The sequence below is a fragment of the Carcharhinus amblyrhynchos genome, chromosome 4 (assembly GCF_965287045.1).
Source record: "Carcharhinus amblyrhynchos chromosome 4, sCarAmb.v2.hapA, whole genome shotgun sequence".
NCBI classification, from domain to species: domain Eukaryota; kingdom Metazoa; phylum Chordata; class Chondrichthyes; order Carcharhiniformes; family Carcharhinidae; genus Carcharhinus; species Carcharhinus amblyrhynchos.
This window is the reverse complement of record NC_137327.1, coordinates 67,284,075-67,307,018: the sequence shown is the minus strand read 5'-3', so window position 1 is coordinate 67,307,018 and position 22,944 is coordinate 67,284,075. Positions and strand designations below refer to the sequence as shown.

The 22,944-nt window shown below is 44.8% G+C and overlaps 1 protein-coding gene across 1 annotated transcript in view; it reads left to right on the top strand.

Moving 5' to 3' along the window:
- The first annotated feature begins 6,558 nt into the window (after window positions 1-6,558).
- Window positions 6,559-22,944, top strand: part of LOC145342086 (nitric oxide synthase 1-like) — a 216,263-nt gene continuing 199,877 nt past the window's right edge. Inside the window, exons 1-2 of the mRNA XM_080187297.1 lie at window positions 6,559-6,706; window positions 11,298-11,400. Of these exons, the coding sequence (XP_080043423.1) occupies window positions 6,612-6,706; window positions 11,298-11,400 (198 nt within the window). The 5' untranslated portion in view covers window positions 6,559-6,611. The remainder of the gene's footprint in view (window positions 6,707-11,297; window positions 11,401-22,944) is intronic.

Below are 22,944 nucleotides of genomic sequence, written 5' to 3'. Positions count from 1 at the left end.
CCTTTTTGCAGTGGCATAAAGCGGCTAGTGCGAATGGCGCCAGTTTTTGCGCCTGTCATGATCTCATGACACCTGGATTTCCGGCACGGTCAGCCTCTCACGGGAAATGGCCAAGAGGCTGGTTAATTTATTAAAATTTATTCAAATGTTAATTTCAATGTGTATGCAAACTCAGCGCTCAATCATCTGGGCTCGCTTGCCTTTAGACCACACCAGGACAGGTTTTCTCTGGCAAGGAAAACACCTTCTCTTGAAAGGGGAACAGTTGTTGTTGGCCTTGCCTGTGGAACCAGAGGCCATTGAGGCCCCCCCAGGGAGACTAAGTGCAAGGCGGAGGTGCCCCTTGGATATTGCCACCTTGGCATCTGGGCAATGCCACCCTGGTACATGAGCAATGCCCATGGGAGTGCCAGGATTGCAATGGGGATGGGGGCAATGGGGGCAGTCTGTGGGGAGTAATACCTCTAGGGGGCAGTGTTAGGGGTGGGGCCTTTGAATGGCAGTTCTGGGGTGGGACTTGTAAGTGGCAGTGCTCGAGGTGGAGCCTGTGGGTGGCAGTGCTAGGGGCAGGGCCTGTGGGAGGAGTGCTGGTATGCGCCAAAGAGAGGTGGCCAATGGGGGACAAGTCCTACTGCCACACTTCATGTGATTGGTGGGGGGGTGAGGGCAGAGCGTCGGGGACGCAATCGGTCAGGGCAGTGGGAGTGGCATAATTTGGATGGGGGTGGTAGGTTGTTGTTTGAGGTGCCAGCAGCTCAGTGTACAGTTCTTTTGTCTGGCACATGCGTAATACCTCCCTCTACAAGCTGTCTAGTGAGTCAAGCCCCACCCACAGCCTCTCTGGCTAGAAATTGACTAGCTCATCTTTTTAGAGACAGAGTGCATAAGATTGGGCTTGAAAACGCGCCCAAAAAATGGATCTGGAACTCTCCCATTTTCTGGAAAATTGGACACTTTGAAAAAATTTTGTAAAATTCCACTCTTCGTATCAGTGAGGATTTAGGTCTGCAATATGTGTATCAGTGTACACCATCTATGTGAGGATTAACACTCTGCAACATGTATATTTGTGTACACTATGTGTGTGTTTCAGTGCGAATGATGACACTGCAGCCTGTGAATCTGTGTACAGTCTTAGTGATTCACAGTGAGGATTAAGACTCTGCAACATGTGTCACTCTGTGTGTCTCATCGAGGATTAACAATCTGTAATGTGTGTATTTTTGTATACAGTTTGTCTCTGCATATTAACACTCTGAAACGTGTATCTGTATATAGTGCATGTGTCTGTAATGATTAACACTATACAAATACAAAAGATTGTGAATGTAGCTCAACCCATCACGCAAATCAGCCTCCCATCCATTGACTCTGTCTACAGTTCCCGCTGCCTCAGCAAAGCAGCCAGCATAATTAAGGGCCCCATGCATCCCAGACATTCTCTCTTCCACCTTCTTCTGTTGGGAAAAAGATACAAAAGTCTGAGGTCACGTACCATCCCTCTCAGGAACAGCTTCTTCCCTGCTGCCGTCAGACTTTTGAATGGAACTAACTTGCATTAAGTTGATCTTTCTCTACACTCTAGCTATTGACTGTAACACTACATTCTGCACTCTCTTGTTTCCTTCTCTATGAACAGTATGCTTTGTGTAAATAGTGCGCAAGAAACCATACTTTTCACTGTATACTAATATGTGATAATTAATCAAATCAAAACATGTGTATATGTGTACACTGCGCATGTGATTCAGTGATGATTAACACTAATATATTTGCCTGTGCACTGTTTAGAGAATCTTAGAATATACAGTGCAGAAGGAGGCCATATGGCCCATTGAGCCTGCACTGACAACAATCCCACCCAGTTCAGACTTGTGTCTCTCTTTGAGTATTAACACTCTGCAACATGTGTATTTGTACAGTGTGTGCATGTCTCAGTGAGGATTAACACTCTGTAGGATGTCTATTTGTGTACAATCTATGTGTCTCATTGAAGATTAACAATCTGCAGCGTGTACATCTGTATGCAGAGTTTGTCTCTGAGTATTACCACTCTGAAACATGTATCTGTGTACAGTGCAGGGGCCTGTAATGTTAAACACTCTACAACACAGTTACGAGTGGTGTGCCTCAGGGATCTGTTTTGGGGCCACTGTTGTTTGTAATTTTTATTAATGATCTGGATGAGGGTATAGTTGGGTGGATTAGTAAATTTGCTGATGACACCAAAATTGGAGGTGTGGTAGATTGTGAGGAAGGGTGTCATAGTCTGCAGGGAGACTTAGATAGGTTGCAGAGCTGGGCCGAGAGGTGGTGGATGGAATTTAATGCGGAGAAGTGTGAGGTAATTCACTTTGGTAGGAGCAACAGATGTGTCGAGTATAGGGCTAACGGGAGGACTTTGAATAGTGTAGATGAACAGAGGGATCTAGGTGTGTGTGTACATAGATCCCTGAAAGTTGGGAATCAAGTAGATAAGGTTGTTAAGAAGGCATACGGTGTCTTGGCGTTTATTGGTAGGGGGATTGAATTTAGGAGTCGCAGTGTAATGTTGCAACTGTACACTACTCTAGTGCGGCCGCACTTGGAGTACTGTGTGCAGTTCTGGTCCCCGCATTACAAGAAGGATGTGGAGGCGTTGGAGAGGGTGCAGAGGAGGTTTACTAGGATGTTGCCTGGTATGGTGGGGAGGTCCTATGAGGAGAGACTGAGGGATTTAGGGTTGTTTTCGTTGGAAAGAAGGCGGCTAAGAGGGGATCTTATTGAAACATATAAGATGATTAGAGGTTTAGATAGGGTGGATAGTGATAGCCTTTTTCCTCGGATGGAGAAAGCTAGTACGAGGGGGCATGGCTTTAAATTAAGGGGGGGTAGCTACAGGACGGATGTCAGGGGTAGGTTCTTTACCCAGCGGGTGGTGAGGGATTGGAATGCCCTGCCTGCTGCAGTTGTAAATGCGTCTAGTTTGGGGGCGTTTAAGAGATCTCTGGATAGGTTTATGGACGAAAAGGGATTGGTATAGGCTAGTGGGTCATTGTTTTTGTAACTGGTCGGCGCAACATCGTGGGCCGAAGGGCCTGTTCTGCGCTGTAATGTTCTATGTTCTATTAACATGTTTATCTGTGTGCACTGTTTGTAGAATCATATAACATACAGTGCAGAAGGAGGCCATATGGCCCATTGAGCCTTCACTGACAACAATCCTACACTGACAACAATCAGGTTTGTGTCAGTGAGGATTTAGCCCTGCAACATGTGCATCTGTGTGCACAGTATGTGTGTCAGTGAGTATTAAGACTCTGCAACATGTGTATCTCTGTACATTGTGTATGTTTCAGTAAGGATTTAGCTCTGCAGCCTGTGTAACTGTACATGTTGTGCATGTCTCAATGAGTATTAACACTCTGCATACTGCCACATGTGTATTTGTGTACAGTATGTGCATGCATCAGTGAGTATTAACACTTTGCAGCATGTGTATCTGTGTACACTGATACGTACTTCAGTGAGGATTAACATACTACAGCTAGTGTGTCTATGTACACTGTGTGTGTGTCTCAGTGAAGATTAACACTGCAGCATGTTTATCTGTGTACTGTGTGAGTCTCAGTGAGCGTTAACATACTGCAGCATGTTTGTGCCTCAGTGAGGAATAACACTATGCAGAATGTGCATCAGTTGCTGAAAGTAAGCACGCATAAGGCAGTAAAGAAGGCAAATGGTATGTTGGCCTTCTCAGCAAGAGGATTTGAGTATAGGAATAGGGGTGTTTTGCTGCAATTGTATAAGGCGTTGGTGAGGCCAACCCGGAGTATTGTGGGCAGCTTTGGTATCCTTATGTGCAGAAGGATGTCCTTCCTATGGAGAGAATGCAGTGAAGGTTTATCAGGCTGATTCCTGCGATGGCAGCTTTGTTATGTGAGGAGAGACTAAGTCAGTTAGGTTTATACTCATTGGAATTTACAAAAGTGAGAGAGAATCTCACAGAAACTTATATAATTTTGACAGGAAAGATTCAGAAAGAATGTGGGGGGAAGTCCAGAACTAGGGGTTATAGTTTGAGGATAAGAGGTAAACCTTTTAGAACTCAGGTAAAGAGAAATTTCTTCACCTAGAGAATGGCAAATGTGTGGAATTCACTACCACCGAATGAAGTTGAGGCCAAAACGTTGACTGACTCCAGGCATAACTTAGATATAACTCTTGGGATAGGGAAATCAGGATATTGAATTCAATGGTCAGCCATGATCTGTGTGCGCCCGACCGTGTGCATCTGTGCACGCACTGTGCATGCATCTGTGTACGCACTATGCATGTGCCTGTGCATGCACTGTGTGTGCGCCTGTGTACAGTGTGTGTGTCACTGTGAGGATTAACACTCTCTGCAACATGTGTATCTGTGTGTGCATCACTGTGAGGATTAACAATCTGCAGCATGCATAAGCTTTACGTACATAGTGGCGCAGGTGATTGATGAGAGTAAGGCAGTGGCTGTTGTCTGCATGGACTTCAGTAAGGCCTTTGAAAAGGTCCCTCATGGCAGACTGGTAGAGAAGGTGAAGTCGCATGGGATCAGAAGTGAGTAGGCAAGGCGGATACAGAACTTGCTTAGTCATAGAAGACAGAGGGTGGTAATGGAGGCAATGAATTCCTTCGGAATGGAGGGCTGTGATTAGTGGCTTTCTTCAGGGATCAATGCTGGGATCTTTGCTATTTGTAATATATATATATAAATGATTTGGAGGAAAATGTACTTGGATTGATTAGTAAGTTTGCAGATGTGACAAAGATTGGTAGGAATTGCAGATAGCGGTGAGGATTGTCAGAGGATGCAGCAGGATATAAATCAGTTGGAGACTTGGGCAGAAAGATGGCAGATGGAGTTTAATCCAGACAAATGTGAGGTAATGCATCTTGGAAGGCCTAATACAGATGGGAGCAGAACCCTTAAGAGTATTATTAGGCAGAGGAATCTGGGTGTACAGGTAAACAGGTCACTGAAAGTGGCATGCAGGTGGAGAAGGTAGTCAAGAAGGCATACAGCATGCTTGCCTTCATCGGCCTGGGCATTGAGTTTAAAATTTGGCAAGTAATGTGGTAGCTTTATAAAACCTTAATTCGGCTGCATTTGGAATATAGTGTTCAACTCTGGTCGCAGTATTACCAGAAGGATGTGGAGACTTTGGAGAGGGTACAGAAGAGAATTACCAGGATGTTGTCTGGCATGGAGGACGTTAGCTATGAGGAGAGGTTGATGAAACTTTGTTTGTTCTCACTGGAATGACAGAGGCAACCTGATAGAAGTCTACAAGATTATGAGGGGCATGGACAGAGTGGATAGTAAGAAGCTTTTTCCCAGGGTTGAAGAGCCAATTACGAGGGGCATAGATTTAAGGTGCGAGGGGCAAAGTTTAAAAGAGATGTACGAGGCAAATTTCTTACACATTGGGTGATGGGAGTCTGGAACTCACTGCCAAGTTTTAAGGGGCATTTTGACAAGTACATGAATAAGATGGGAATGGGTGAATATGGTCCCCAGAAGGATAGGAGGTTTTAGTTCAGACAGACAGCATGTATAGATTTGGAGGGCCGATAAGCCTATTCCTGTGCTGAAATTTTCTTTGTTCTTTGTACTGTGTGCGTGCATGCATGCATGTGTGCACGTGTCAGTGAGGAATAACAGTCTGCAGCAAATCGTTTCTCAGTGAGGATTAACACTTTGCAACATGTGTGTCTGTGTGCACTATGCATGTGTATCTCAGTAAGGATCATGTATGAAATTAAATTCTTTGCAGTAACTTGCTTGGACTGGAGTATTTTAGAGATGAGGGAAAACTGGATTAGTATGTGTTGGTCTGGAAACTGATGTGAGATTAAGTTTATAAAATGATAGTTTCCCTGGACAGTTAATATCAGGATCCCAGTCCACTGCACGAATTGATTTGTAACTAGGGACAGAATTAAAGAGAGGTTGCAGGTTTCGAGACAATGGAATGAGAAATTATTTCACCCAGAAGCAAAGAGAGTTTGGAATCCTGTCTGAAAGAGTTGTCAATGCTGAGACCATGTAAGCGAAACTGGACCAAGATTAGCAGAGAGATGTTAAGTTTTATGGCTACTTGCCAATCGGTGCAGATTTGATGGTCCAAATGGCCTTCTGTCATGATCTTAATTTGTTCTGTGATTATGATTCTCTTTATATCTATTTCCCTCACTCTGTTTCTTTCTCTCTGTATCTCTCTTTTTCTCTGTCTATCTCTCTTGTTTTATACATGTCTATTTTGTTCTAAATGATTGCCCAAGCTGTTATTGAGAATTTGAAAGGTTTTTAGCAATAACTTCTTGTTGGACTTGTTCCAGTTGTTACAGGAATGATTGGAAGCTGGGATTGGAATGTCCCAACCCAGCTCTAAACTGCTCAAGTTGCAGGTAATTGTGCAATGGATCCAGTTACTGGAATAAAGCTCAACTCTGCCCATTCAATGACATAGCAAAAACCTGCCTTCCTGAGCTTTGCAATCAAACTGTGCTCACAGTTTGGAGAAGCTGAATCTGGTCAGTCATCACTCAACTCTACTCTGTTGCAAAGGCAAGTACAGAATTGGTGAAGGATGGAAAACGAGGATCTGGAAAAAGCTAAAGAACTGGACCCAGAGTCAGTGGAAGAGATTCCGTCTCCCCAGAGCAGCAAGGGTGCTGATCACAGGTGAACAATACGACATTCACAGTCCTACTGTTAAGATCTAAAGAAACCAGCCCCACATTTCAAACCTAAACACTCAGTGCAACAGTGTTGGAGCTTCACTACTGAGGGACTGCTGTGCTGTCAGAGGGTCAGTACTGAGGGAATGCTGCACTGCCAGAGAACCACTACTGAGGGAGTTCTGCACTGTCAGAGGGTCAGTACTGTGGGAGTGCTGCACTGTCAGAGGGTCAGTACTGAGGGAGTGCTGCACTGTCAGAGGGTCAGTACTGAGGGGGTTTTGCACTGTCAGAAGGTTAGTTTTGAGTGAGTGCTGCACTGTCAGAGGTTTAGTACTGAGGGAGTGCTGCACTGTCGGAGGGTCAGTACTGAGTGAGTGCTGCACTGTCAGAGGGTCAGTACTGAGGGAGTGCTGCGCTGTCAGAGGGTCAGTACTGAGGGAGTTCTGCACTGTCGGAAGGTTAGTTTTGAGTGAGTGCTGCACTGTCAGAGGGTTAGTACTGAGGGAGTGCTGCACTGTCAGAGGGTTAGTACTGAGGGAGTGCTGCACTGTCAGAGGGTCAGTACTGAGTGAGTGCTGCACTGTCAGAGAGTCAGTACTGAGGGAGTGCTGCACTGTCAGAGGGTCAGTACTGAGGGGGTTTTGCACTGTCAGAAGGTTAGTTTTGAGTGAGTGCTGCACTGTCAGAGGTTTAGTACTGAGGGAGTGCTGCACTGTCAATGAAATATTTTAAGTGTAGGCACTATTGTGATGTACAATGCAGAGCAGCCAACGCACAGTGGCACAGTGGTTAGCACTGCTGTTTCACAGTTCCAGGGACCTGGGTTTGAGTTTCGGCTTGGGTCACTCTCTGTGTGGAGTTTGCACATTCTTCCCGTCTCTCCGTTTCCTTCGGGTGTTCCAGTTTCCTCCCACAGTCCAAAGATATGTGGATTAGGTTGATTGGCCATGCTAAATTGACCCTAGAGTCGGGGATTAGCAGGGTAAATGTGTGGGGTTACAGGAATAGGTCCTGGGTGGGACTGTGGTTGGTACAGACTCGATGAGTAGAATGGCCTCCATCTGTATTGTAGGGATTCTATGATTCTATGCATAGCAAGACCTACAAACAGTGATGTGATATGGAGCTGAAAGGGATATATATTGGTCAGCACCCAAAGGATAACTTATTTCGTATAAAATTTTTCACACTCACCTGAGTTTCCACCTGGAGACTGATCGAAAAGCGAAGGCTATTGTTCATCCTTTTGTTCATCCTTTTTGCACTCCTTTTGTTCATCATTTTTAGTTCATCATTGCTGTCCGTTGTCCTTTCAGGATTGCTGTGTTTGGGCCTGCGAATCTCTTTACGCTCTTCCACAGTTCTCACTATTGAACACTGACAATGGGCTGCAAGATCTCACATATTAATGTATCCAAATCCAGCCAACATTGCTTTGCTCATCCACCTGATCTATCAATACCCTTTTGCAATATGCTCTCAGCAACTGTTTTCCTGCGCCATCAAGTTTAATGTTGTCAGCAAAATTAGATATGTGCCCCTGTATGTTGGAAAACAATGACGAGCAAGAATTCCAAACAGGGCATCAGGGAAAACTCCCACTCTCCCTGCTTATGTGTGTATATCTCTCTGACCCGTGCACCCTGTTGGCCTCCCCGACCTGTGCAGCCCGTCGGCCCCCCGGCCCATGCAGCCCGTTGGCCCCCCCCACCCCAGCCCATGCAGCCTGTTGGCCCCTACGTCCCCCCCACCACCCACCCTCCCCCAACCCCCGGCCCGTGCAGCCAGTCACCCTCTCTGCGCCGTGTGCCCGTCGGCTGCCCTGCACTGCCTGCACGCCTCGAAAGTAGACAAAAACTTAAGCAAGGAGGTTAGGAGGGCTAAAAGGGGTCACGAAAAGTAATCAGCCTGAAATTTCAAGGCTTTTTACAGATATTATAAAGAGGAACAGGGAAGCCAGAGAGAGGGTTGGCCCACTCAAGGACAGGGGATGGAAGTCTATGTGTAGAACCAGAGGAAATGGGCGAGGTATTAAATATGACTACTTTGTGTCAGTATTCACCAAAGAGAAGGACTTGGTGCATGAAGAGTCTGGGGAAGGTTGTGCTGATATTTTGGGTCATGTTGTGATCAAAAAGGTGGTAATATTGCAGGTCTTGAAAACCTTATACCCCAGAATACTGAGAGGCAAGGAAGGAAATTGCTGGGGCCTTGAGAGAAATCTTTGTATCCTCATTGGCTGCACGGGAAGTTCCAGAGAATTGGAGAATACCCAATTTTGTTCTTTTATTTAAGAAGGTTGGCAAGGATAATCCAGGTAATTACAGGCCAGTGAACCTTCAGTGTGAGGGAAATTATTGGAGAGTTTTCTTCGAGAGAGAATTTGCCCCCACTTGGAAATAAGTGGATGTATTATCAAGAGGCAACATGGTTTTGTGAAGGGGAGGTCATGTCTCGCTAACTTCATCGAGTTTTTCGAGGAAGTGACAAAGGATGATTGAGGGTAGAGCAGTGGATGTTGTCCACCTGGACTTCAGTAAGGCCTTTGACAAGGTCCCTCATGGCAGACTGGTGGACAAAGTGAAGTCGCATGGGATCAGAGATAAGGTGGATGCAGAACTGGCTTAGTCATAGAAGACAGAGGGTAGCAATGGAAGGATGCATTTCTGAATGGAGGGTTGTGACAAGTGGCGTTCCTAAGGGATCAGTGCTGGGACCTTTGCTGTTTGTAATATATATAAATGATTCGGAAGAAAATGTAACTGGTTTGATTAATAAGTTTGTGGATGACACAAAGCGGGGGTTGATGGATTTGCGGATAGTGATAAGGACCGTCAGAGGCTACAGAAGACTTGGGCGGAAAGATGGCAGATAGAGTTTAATCCGGACAAGTGTGAGGTAATGCATTTTGGAAGGGCTAATAAAGATAGGAAACAGATAGTAAATGGCAAAACTCTTGAGAGTATTGATAGGCAGAGGGATCTGGGCGTACAGGTACACATGTCACTGAAAGTGGCAATGCAGGTGGAGAAGATAGTCAAGAAGGCATACGACATGTTTGCCTTCATCGGCCGGGGCATTGAGTTTAAAAGTTGGCAAGTCATATTGCAGCTTTATAGAACCTTAGCACTTGGAACATAGTGTTCAATTCTGGTTACCACACTACCAGAAGGATGTGGAGGCTTTGGAGAGGGTACAGAAAAGATTTACCAGGATGTTGCCTGGTACGGAGGGCATTAGCTATGAGGGGAAGTTGAGAAACTTGATTTGCTCTCACTGGAATGATGGAGGTTGAGGGGTGACCTGATAGAAGTTTACAAGATTGTGAGGAGCATGGACAGAATCATAAAATCATAGAACCCTACAGTGCAGAAAGAGGCCCTTCAGCTCATCGAGTCTGCACCGAACACAATCCCACCCAGGCCCTACCTCATATCCCTACATATTATGCCCACTAATCCCTCTAACCTACGCATCCATGGACACTAAGGGGCAGAGTGTCCAGACTATCTAGAGTGGATAGTCAGAAGCTTTTTCTCAGAGTGGGAAGAGTCAAGTACTAGGCGGTATAGGTTTAAGATGCGAGGGGAAAGGTTTAAAGGAGGTGTAAACCTTTTGCACCAGGCACCTACCTACAGAGGCTGGTGGGTGCCTGGAACACACTGCGAGGTAGTGGAAATGATGTGGAGATGCTGGCGTCGGACTGGGTTAAACACAGTAAGAAGTCTCACAATACCAGGTTAAAGTCCAACAGGTTTATTTGGCAGCACTAGCTTTCGGAGCCTCAAACTCCTTCATCAGGTGAGAGAGGACTTGTGTTTGCAAACAGGGCATATAAGGACACAAACTCAATTTACAAGATAATGGTTGGAATGTGAGTCTTTACAAGTAATCAAGTCTTAAAGGTACAGACAATGTGAGTGGAAAGAGGGCCAAGCACAGGTTAAAGAGGTTGAATGCTTACCCAAGCGTTCTCCAAGGCGGTCTTCATGACACACGACAACACAGAATCGCTGAGCAGAAACTGATAGCCAAGTACCGCACACACGAGGACGACCTCAACCGGGATCTTGGGTTCATGTCACACTATCTGCAACCCCCACGACTTTCCTGGGCTTGCAACATCTCACAAATGTCCTGGCTGAAGACGATACATATCTCTTTAGGGCTGCACTTCAGACACATTATCGATTGTGGATCAATAACAGGTTCTATTGTGCAAAATGGGGCAATCACTGTCAAAAAAGAACAAATGACAAAAGATCAGGATAAAGAAAAAAAAGAGCAATTTGAACGTGATATGGTAGAGACAAACTGAGAGAAGAAAATAGCCACATAAAATTAAAGAGAGAGACAAAGTGCGGTAGGTGAACTGAAAGATAAATTGTCCCCATCAAACACTCAGTCCTTACCACATAGGGTTAGATACAGAGTAAAGCTCCCTCTGCACTGTCCCCATCAAACAGTCCCGGGACAGATATAGCAGAGGGTTAGATACAGAGGAAAATGCAATGAATGAACCCACCCAGTGTCAATTTGCAATCCCAGTGCTCTGACCCTTGTTGATCTGACCTTTTTGAATGTGTCCACAGCCCATCTCGGAAAATTACTTTCCAGAAGCCCAAGTATGTGCGATTGAAGAACTGGCAGAGCGGGAACCTATTGTATGACACACTGCATCAAGAGGCACATAAGGTATGATTGTGTTTCAGTGGCCATGAACCTGGGTTCAGGGATCAGAGAGGGGGAGGCACAAAGCAGGTCAGCATCAGCGTCAATCTGGCAGGTGCTGTTTTCATGTGGGCAAGTATGAGATTATCCATTTTTGCCTCAGAGAGAGCAATGCAATTGATAAACTAGAAACTGTGGAGGAGCTGAGAGATCCCCAGATATGTAATTATGAATTGTTCCGATAGGCATTTCTTAATTTCACAGAAATAGAGAGACAAGTAATAGTTTGAGGAGCCAGCATGCAGGAGTCAGAGTTTCTCAAACTCTTATGGCTTCCATAAGAGTTTGAATGTCGGAATGATTCTCAGTTTGTTTGGTCATTGTCTCAAACACTCCTTCTCTGGCCCACAAATCCAGGCTGGGTCTTCAACCCAGAACATTAACGCTGCTCCCCAGTGCACCAAACAATTCCCCAATCCATGTAGAGAAGACATTAAAAACTTGAGGGCAGGTATAAAAGCATCATTTAAAAAGCCAAAAGAAACTTGTTCTTTCGTGAAAGGGCTAGGATACATACAGGAAGAGGAGTTATTTTCAAGTTGTAGATTTTGTGTTCATAGCCAATAGAAGAGTTTTTTTGTCCAGGGTACTGATCTCAGGAAAGTGATATTGGAGTGAATATTGTGTGGATTTACCAGAAAGATCAAGTTTTCAAAATACTGTGAAACATCAATGGCACACAAAGGCACTGAAGGCAGAATTAGACAGATTTTTGATAAATATGGTTCTGGAGGACGAAGAGCAGAATAGAGCTGACACAACAACTAGATCAGTCACAGAGGTCCTGAATGGTTAGAGCAGGATGGAAAGGCTGAATGGCCAGCTCCTAGCTCTAATGTTACTATGTTAGAGGGGTCAGTTTTTGTACAAAGTGTGCAGGAGGGTTTTTTGAGTCAGTATGTAGATAAGCCAACTAGAGGTGAGGCTATATTGGATTTGGTGCTGGGAAATGAGCCAGACCAGGTGCTAGACTTGGAAGTTGGGGTGCATTTTGGTGATAGTGACCACAATTCGGTTACGTTCACCTTAGTGATGGAAAGGGATAGGCATGAACCTCAGGCCAGTAGTTTTAACTGGGGGAAGGGTAATTATGAGGCCATTAGGAGAGAATTAGGAAGCATAGGTTGGACTAGGAGATTACAGGGACTGGGAATACAGAGGGAAGTTATGTGTGGAACCGGAAGAGATTGGAGAGGCATTGAACCAATATTTCTCTTCGGTGTTCATGCAGGGGGACAAGAATATAGCTGAGGAGGACACTGGGTTGCAGGGGAGTAGAATAGACAGTATTACAGTTGATAAGGAGGATGTGCTGGATATTCTTGAGGGATTGAAGATAGATAAGTCCCCTGGTCCGGATGGGATTTACCCTAGGATTCTCTGGGAGGCAAGAGAAGTGATTGCAGAGCCTCTGGCTCTGATCTTCAGGTCGTCGTTGGCCTCTGGTATAGTACCGGAAGATTGGAGGTTAGCGAATGTTGTCCCATTGTTTAAGAAGGGGAACAGAGACTTCCCCGGGAATTATAGACCGGTGAGTCTCACTTCTGTTGTGGGCAAGGTTTTAGAAAAAATTATTAGGGATAGGATTTATAGTTATTTGGAGAGTAATGAATTGATTGGAGATTGTCAGCATGGTTTTGTAGCAGGTAGGTCGTGCCTTACTAACCTTATTGAGTTTTTTGAAAAAGTGACCAAAGAGGTGGATGGGGGTAAGGCAGTTGACGTGGTATATATGGATTTTAGTAAGGCGTTTGATAAGGTGCAGATGTATGGGATTGAGGGTAATCTAGGAAATTGGATCAGGAATTGGCTAGCAGATAGGAGACAGAGGGTGGTGGTTGATGGTAAATATTCGTCATGGAGTTCGGTTACGAGTGGTGTGCCTCAGGGATCTGTTTTGGGGCCACTGCTGTTTGTAATTTTTATTAATGATCTGGATGAGGGTATAGTTGGGTGGATTAGTAAATTTGCTGATGACACCAAAGTCGGAGGTGTGGTAGATTGTGAGGAAGGGTGTCATAGTTTGCAGGAAGACTTGGACAGATTGCAGAGCTGGGCCGAGAGGTGGCGGATGGAGTGTAATGCGGAGAAGTGTGAGGTAATTCACTTTGGTAGGAATAACAGATGTGTTGAGTATAGGGCTAACGGGAGGACTTTGAATAGTGTGGATGAACAGAGGGATCTAGGTGTATGTGTACATAGATCCCTGAAAGTTGGGAATCAAGTAGATAGGGTGGTTAAGAAGGCATACGGTGTCTTGGGATTGAATTTAGGAGTCGCAGCGTCATGTTGCAACTGTACACAACTCTGGTGCGGCCGCACTTGGAGTACTGTGTGCAGTTCTGGTCCCCACATTACAGGAAGGATGTGGAGGCTTTGGAGAGGGTGCAGAGGAGGTTTACCAGGATGTTGCCTGGTATGGAGGGGAGGTCCTATGAGGAGAGACTGAGGGATTTGGGGTTGTTTTCGCTGGAAAGAAGGGGGGGTAGTTATAGGACGGATGTCAGGGGTATGTTCTTTACCCAGAGGGTGGTGAGGGATTGGAATGCCCTGCCTGCTGCGGTTGTAAATGCGCCTAGTTTGGGGGCGTTTAAGAGATCCGTGGATAGGTTTATGAACGAAAAGGGATTGGTTTAGGTTAGTGGGTCATTGTTTTTTTTTAACTGGTCGGCGCAACATCGTGGGCCGAAGGGCCTGTTCTGCGCTGTAATGTTCTATGTTCTATGTTCTATGTTAATACATAGGGTACAAAGGGTTAGACAAAAATTAAGCAACTTAGGCAACATTTCAACCCTGGAACATCAGGATTGAAATAGCATAAATTGAGACAATTTTGCATTCTCAGTACTCAAGTACTGAGTGGTTCTTATCAGCTTATTGAAAAAATTGAAAGCAAAAATATTTCCTCTCGTGCAGGTATCCATAAGCGCTGTAATCAGGAACTGACACTGAAACACACACACACTGACTGTATAGGAACTGATGCTAAAACAAACTCACAGACCACACCAGAGCTGATACTGAGACACACACAGGTCACAAAGTAGCTGATACTGAGACACATACTGACCTCACAGGAGCTGACAATGAAACACACATACACAGACTATATAGAAGCTGACACTGATGCAGACACACGATCTGTTGTGGAGCTGACACTGACATGCACTCAGATCATACAGAAGCTGACACTGTGACACACACATGGAGACATACACACAGATTGTACAGGTGTTGACACTGAGACACACACACGACCTGTTATGGAGCTGATACTGAGACCACATACTGACCATACAAAATCTGACACTGAGACGCACACATGGACTGTATAGGAACTGACATTAGGCACACACACACTGACTACACAGGAGCTGACACTGAGACCACATGATGTGGAGATGCTGGCATTGGACTGGGGTAAACACAGTAAGAAGTTTCACAACACCAGGTTAAAGTCCAGCAGGTTTATTTGATAGTAAACACCACAAGCTTTCGGAACGCTGTTCCTTTGTCAGGTGAGTGGAAAGTTCTGATCAGAAACAGGGCATATAAAGGCACACACAGTTTATAGAATACTGATTAGAATGCGCGTTTTTACAGCTAATCTGCTATTCAAATCTTAAAAGTGCCGACAATGTGAGTGGAGATAGCATTAAGCATTGGTTAAAGAGATGTGTATTGTCTCCAGACAGGACAGTAAGTGAGATATTGCAAGTTCAGGCAAGTCATGGGGGTTACAGATACAGATATTGAGGGTGGTGAGTGAGTGGAATCGGCTGCCGTTGGTGGTGGTAGAGGCGAACTCGCTGGGGTCTTTTAAAAGACTTCTGGATGAGTATATGGGATTTAATGGGATTGGGAGTTACAGATAGTTGGTAGGTATAGATGTGATTGGCGCAACTTGTGGGCCGAAGGGCCTGTTTGTGCTGTAGTGTTCTATGTTCTATATTGTGACATGAACCCAAGATCCCGGTTGAGGCCGTCCTCGTGTATGCAGAATTGGCTATCAGTCTCTGCTCAGAAACTCTGCGCTGTTGTGTGTCGTGAAGGCCGACTTGGAGTGTTTACCCGAAGATCAGAGACCGAATGCCCGTGACCACTGAAGTATTCCCCAACAGGGAGAGAACAGTCACCAGGCAAGACTGTTCTCTCCCTGTTGGGGAACGCTTCAGCGGTCACGGGCATTCAGCCTCTGATCTTCGGATAAACGTTCTCGAAGGTGCAGAGTTGCTGAGCAGAGACTGATAGCCAAGTTCCGCACACATTAGGACAGCCTCAACCGGGATCTTGGTTTCATGTCACACTATCTGTTACCCCCATGACTTGCCTGAATTTGCAACATCTCACTTACTGTCCTGTCTGAAGAGAATACACATCTCTTTAACCTATGCTTAATGCTATCTCCACTCACACTGTCTGCACCTTTAAGACTTGAATAGCAGATTAGCTGTAAAGACTCGCATTCTAATCAGTATTCTATAAACTGTGTGTGCCCTGTTACTGATCAGAACTTTCCACTCGCCTGACGAAGAAACGCTTGTGGCGTTTACTATCAAATAAACCCGTTGGACTTTAACCTGGTGTTGTGAGACTTCTTACTGAGACCACAGACAGACTATACAGGATCTGACACTGAAACACACACACATAATGTACAGGAGCTGACAATGAGACACACACATTCACTGTTGAGTGGCTGACACTGTGAGACACGGAGCTGACACGGAGACACACACACATCATACAGGAGCTGACACATATGTGAGACACACAAACACAGACGATCAGGAGTTGACACTGAAACACACACACTGACCGCACAGAAACCTACACACACACACACACACACACACACACACACACACACACACACACACACACACACACACACACACACACACACACACACACACACACACACACACAGACCATACAGAAGCCGACATAGAGACACCTGCATCAACCGCACAGAGCTGTTACTAACACATGCATACAGATCCTATCGGAATTGACTTTGAGGCACACACGCACTGATCATAAAGGAGCTGACACAGACTTGAATAGATGAACTTCAGAAGTTATGCCCTGTTTGGTGGAAGAGAAAGAGAATTTTGGCCAAACCATGGCTTACGAGGGATAGTATCAGATTCAAGAAAGAAGTGTACAGTTTGGCAAGAAAAAGCAATAGATCTAAGGATTGGGAGCAGTTTAAAATTCAGCAAAGGAAGACCAAGGAATTGATTCAGAAGGAAAAAAAATAGAGTGTGAAAGTAAGGCAGCAGGGAACATAAAAACTGATTGTAAAGGTTTCTATAGGTATGTAAAGAGAAAAAGATTGACAAAATGAATGTAGGCCCATTACAGTCAGAAACAGGAGATTTCATAACGAGAAATAAAGAAATGGCTGAGGAATTAAATTCATACTTTGCTTCAATCTTTACAAAGGAAGACATGAAAAATATATCAGAAGTTCTGAGAAAAGCAAGTTTTAGTGAGGAGCTGAAGGGTTATGGGGAGAGGGCGGGAATGTGGAACTGAGCCACGACAGATCAGCCATGATCTTATTGAATGGCGGAACAGGCTCGAAGGGCTAGATGGCCTACTCCTGCTCCTATTTCTTATGTTCTTATGTTCTTATGAAATCAGCATTAGCAGAGAAATAGTATTGGGGAAATTGCTGGGATTGAAGGTGGATAAATCTCCAGGTCATGATAATCTTCATTGCAGAGTACTTAAGAAAGTTGGCTTGGAAATAATAGATCCATTGGTAGTTATTCTCTAAAATTATTTGGACTCTGGCTGGTTCCTACAAATTGAAGAGTAGCTAAGGTAAGTCCTGTATTCAAAAAGGGAAGTAGAGTGAAAACAGGGAACTATAGTGAGCTTAACTTCAGTACTGTGAAAGTTGCTAGAGTTCGACAAACTCAGCATGGATTTACAAAAGGGAATTCATGCTTGACAATCTATTAGAAGTCTTTGAGAATAATAAAGTTGACCTGTGAATGTTCAGAAGGCTCTCAACAAGGTCTCACACAACAGACTTCAATGCAAAGTTCAAGCACGTGGGATTGCAGGTAATGTTTTGAGATGGATAGAAAGCTGGTTACCAAACCACAGATTCCTACAGTGCAAAAGAGCCCTTCAGCCCATCAAGTCTGCACCAATGCATGAAAGGCCCTGACCTGCCCACCTAATCCCACTTGCCAGCACTTGGCTCATTGCTTTGAATGTTATAAAACAAAGAAAATTACAGCACAGGAACAGGCTCTTTGCCCCGCCAGGTCTGCACCGACAATGCTGCCCAACTGAACGAAAACCCCTACCCTTCCAGGGACCAAATCCCTCCATTCCCATCGTATTCATGTATTTGTCAAGATACCCCTTAAAAGTCACTATCGTATCTGCTTACACTGCCTCCCCTGGCAGTGAGTTCCAGACACCCACCACCCTCTGTGTAAAAAAACTTGCCTCATACATCTCCTTTAAACCTTGTCCCTTTCACCTTAAACCTAAGCCCCCTATTAATTGACTCTTCCACTCTGAGAAAAAGCTTCTGACTATCCACTCTGTCCATGTCCCTCATAATCTTGTAAACTTCTATCAGGTCGCCCCTCAACCTCTGTCATTCCAGTGAGAACAAACCAAATTTCTCCAATCTCTCCTCGTAGCTAATGCCCTCCATACCAGGAAACATCCTGGTAAATCTTTTCTGTACCCTCTCCAAAGCCTCCACATCATTCTGGTAGTGTGGCGATCAAAATTGAACACTATATTCCAAGTGCAGTGTAACTAAGGTTCTATAAAGCTGACCATACAGGAGCTGACACTAAGGCACACACACGACCTGTACAGGAGCTGAAACTGAGACACAGATACACATCCTGTACAGGAGCTGACACTGAGGCACACACATCACCTATACAGGAGCTGACACTGAGACACAGATACACGACCTGTACAGGCGCTGACATTGAGACACAGACACACAACCTGTACAGGAGCTGACACTGAGACACACACATGACCTGTACAGGAGCTGACACTGAGACACGCACACACAACCTGTACAGGAGCTGACACTGAGACACACACATGACCTGTACAGGAGCTGACACTGAGACACGCACACACAACCTGTACAGGAGCTGACACTGAGACACACACATGACCTATACAGGAGCTGACATTGAGACACAGACACACAACCTGTACAGGAGCTGACACTGAGACGCACACATGACCTGTACAGGAGCTGACACTGAGGCACACACAAAGACTGTAAAGGAGCTCACACTGAGACACACGCACAGATCTGTACAGGAGCTGACACTGCGACACACAGCAGACCATATAGGAGCTGACACTAAGACACACATATGGACTGTACAGGAGCCGCCATTGAGGCGCACGCACAGACTGTATAGTAGCTGACAATGAGACACACACACACACACACACAGATCATGTGACACTGAGACACTCAGCTGACACTGAGATACGTACATGAATTGTATAGCAGCTGAGACTAAGGAGCAAATTTTCCCATTTCTCCTAGCACGGGAATCGTAGTGGGTGAGGGGCAGACCATCTAAAGATCCTTCGACCGTGGGTGGGATTTTGGGGTTTCAGGGTGAGCACGGCTGGAAAATCCCATTCTATGCCACATACACACAGGCCATACAGGAGCTGAGCCTGTGATATTCACACACTCACACTATAGGACCTGACACTGTGACACATATACTCACCCTCTCTCGCCTCGTCTCACCCACATAAATACACACAAGCATGCACACACGCAGATATATACGCTCAACTACGCACGCACACATGCACATATATACACACAAGTATGCACGCACATAAATACACACAAGCATGCATGCACATGTGTGTATATATATACACAAGCACGCACATACACACACACACACGTCTTGTGTGCTATACAGAGAAAGCATACTGTAAATAGAGAAAGAAAGGAGAAGAGTGCAGAATATATTGTTAACAGTCATACCTAGGGTCTAGAGAAAGATCAACTTAGTAGGTCCATTCAAAAGTCTGGTGGTAGCAGGAAAGAAGCTGTTCTTGAGATGGTTGGTACATGACTTCGGGCTTTTGTATCTTTTTCCTGATGGAAGTGAATATGTCCAATGTGTGGAGTCCATGATTATGCTGGCTTCTTTTCCAAGACAGCAGGACGTGTAGTGGTTGGAAGCAAGGCAGGTTTGCATGATAAACCGGGCTTCATTCACAACCCTTTGAAGTTTCTTGTAGTCTTGGACAGAGCAGGAGCCATACAAGCTATGATACAATGAGAAAGAATGTTTATATGGTGCATCTGTAAAAATTGGTGAGAGTCGGTGTGGGCATGCCAAATTTCCTTAGCCTCCCGAGAAAGAAGAGGCTTGATGGACTTTCTTGACCATAGCATTGGCATGGAGGAACCAGAACAGGCTGTTGGTGATTTGGACGCCTAGAAGCCTGAAGTTGTCATAGAGTCATAGAGGTCTACAGCGTGAAAACAGGTCCTAAGGTCCAACTTGTCCATGCCACCCTTTTTTAAACCCCTAAGCTAGTCTCAATTGCCTGTGTTTGGCCCATATCCCTCTATACCCATCTTACCCATGTAACTATCTAAATGCTTTTTAAAAGATAAAATTGTACCCACCTCCAATTCTACCTCTGGCAGCTTGTTCCAGACACTCACCACCCTCTATGAAAAAATTGCCCCTCTGGACCCTTTTGTATCTCTCCTTTCTCACCCTCTAGCTTTAGACTCCCCTATCTTTGGGAAAAAATATTGCCCATCCAGTTGATCTATGTTCTTCATTATTTTATAGAATCTAAGCCTCCTACGTGCCAGAGGAAAAAGGCCCAGTCTATCCGTCCTCTCCTTATAACTCAAACCATTAAGTCCCAGTAGCATTCTAGTAAATCTTTTCTGCACTCTTTCTAGTTCAATAATATCCTTTCTATAATAGAGTGACCAGATTAGAACATGGTATTCCATGTGTGGCCTTACCAATGTCTTGTACAACTTCAACAAGACGCTCCAACTCCTGTATTCAATGTTCTGACCAATGAAACCAAGCATGCTGAATATCTTCTTCACCACTCTGTCCACCTGTGACTCCACTTTCAAGGAGCCATGAACATGTACCCTAGGTCTCTTTGTTCTATAACTCTCCCCAACACCCTACCATTAACTGTGTAAGTACTGCCCTGGTTCAATCTACCAAAATGCATTACCTCGCATTTATCTAAGTTAAACTCCATCTGCCATTTGTCAGCCCACTGGTCCAATTGATCAAGATCCCGTTGCAATAGGAAATAACTTTCTTCACTGTCCACTAGGCCACCAATCTTGGTGTCATCTGCAAACTTACTAACCACGCCTCCTTTATTCTCATCCAAATGACTAATATAAATGACAAATAACAGTAGACCCAGGACCGATCCATGAGGCACACTGCTGGTCACAGGCCTCCAGTTTGAAAAACAGTCCTCTACAACCATCCTTTGCCTTCTGTCATCAAGCCAATCTTATATCCATTTGGCTGTCTCACACTGGATCCTGTGAGATTTAACAGTATACAACAACTACAATGTGGTATCTTGTCAAAGGCCTTGCTAAAGTCCATGTAGACAACATCAACTACATTGACCTCAACTACCTTCTTGGTTACCCTTTCAAAAAAACTCAATTAAATTTGTGAGACATGACTTTCCACTCATAAAGCTGTGCTGACTGTCCCTAATCAGTCCTTGCCTTTCTAAATGCCTGTAGATCCTGTCTCCAAAAATACCTTCCAACAACTTACCCACTACGGATGTGAGGCTCACTGGCCTGTAGCTCCAAGGCTTTTCCCTGCAGCCGTTCTTACACAAAGACACAATATTTGCCATCCTCCAATCTTCTGGCACCTCACTTGCGCCTATCAATGACTCAAATATCTCAGCTAGGGGACCCGCAATTTCCTCCCTAGTCTCCCCAGTGTTTTAGAGTACGCTTCATCAGGTCCTGGGGATTTATCTACCTTGACGTGCTTTAAGGTTTTCAGCACTGTTATATGCTGTTATATGCACATTCCTCAAGACATCACTATTTATTTCCCCAAATTCCCTAACATCCATGCTTTCTCAACAGTGAATGCTGATGAGAAATATTCATTTAGGATCTCACCCATCGCTTATGGATCCACACATAGATGACCTTGTTGATCCTTAAGAGGCCCTACTCTCTTCCTCATTATTCTTTTGCCCTTTATGTATTTGTAGAAGCTCTTTGGGTTCTCCTTTGTCTTATCTGCCAAAACAATCTTGTGTCCCTTTTTTGCCCTCTGATTTCTCTCTTACCTCTACTCCTGCATCCCCTATACTCTTCAGGGGATTCCCCTGATCCCAACTGCCTGTGCATGCCATATGCCTCCTTCTTGACCAGGGCCTCAATATCCCAAGTCGTTCAGAGTTCTCTACTTCTACCAGCCTTGCCCTTCACTCTTTTGAGAAATGAGCTTATCTGAAACCTGGTTATCACACTTTTGAAAGCCTCCCATTTACCAGACATTCTTTTGCCTTCCCACAGACTCCCCAATTAATTTTCGAAAGTTCCTGCCTGATACCATCAAAATTGGCCTTGCCCCAATTTAGAATTTTAACTTTTGGGCCAGACCTATCATTCTCCATTGCAATCTTAAAACTAGTGGAATTATGGTCACCGTTCCCAAAGTGATCTCTCACTAGCACTTCTGTCATCTGCCCTTCCTTATTTCCCAAGAGGAGGTCAAGTTTTGCCCCCTGTCTAGTTGGGCCATCCACCTACTGAATGATAAATTCCTCCTGAATACACTAAACAAATTTCTCTCCATCTAACCCTCTAATACTATGGCTGTCCCATCAATGTTGGGAAAGTTAAAATCCCCCACTATTATCACCCTATTTTTCTTGGAGCTATCTGTAATCTCCGTACATATTTGTTCCTCAATTTCTAGCTGATTATTTGGGGGCCTTTTGTATAGGCCTATCAAAGTGATTTTCCCCTTCTTATTTCTCAGTTCTACCCATATAGACTCAGTGGGAGAACTCTCGGATATATCCCCTCTCAGTACTGCCGTGATGTTTTCCCGAATCAAAAGTGCAACTACCCCTTCTCTCTTACCTCCTTACCTATCGCATCTGTACCCTGGAATACTGAGCTGCGAGTCTTGTCCCTCCATTAACCATGTTTCAGTAATTATTATAATATCCCAGTCAACCATTTCCACTTCTTCTCCATTGATGTAGAGAGGACATGTCTCCCACTAGGTTTCCTGAAGTCGATGACAATCTCCTTTGTTTTGCTGACATTGAGAGAGAGATTATTGTCATCACACCTGTTGACTAAATTCTCTATCTCATTGCTGTACGCCATCTCATCATTGTTTGTATTTACCCTGCTCGTCCTCCTGACACTAAGAGGCAATTGAGCATGCCCAATCAACCTAACCTGCACATCTTTGGAGC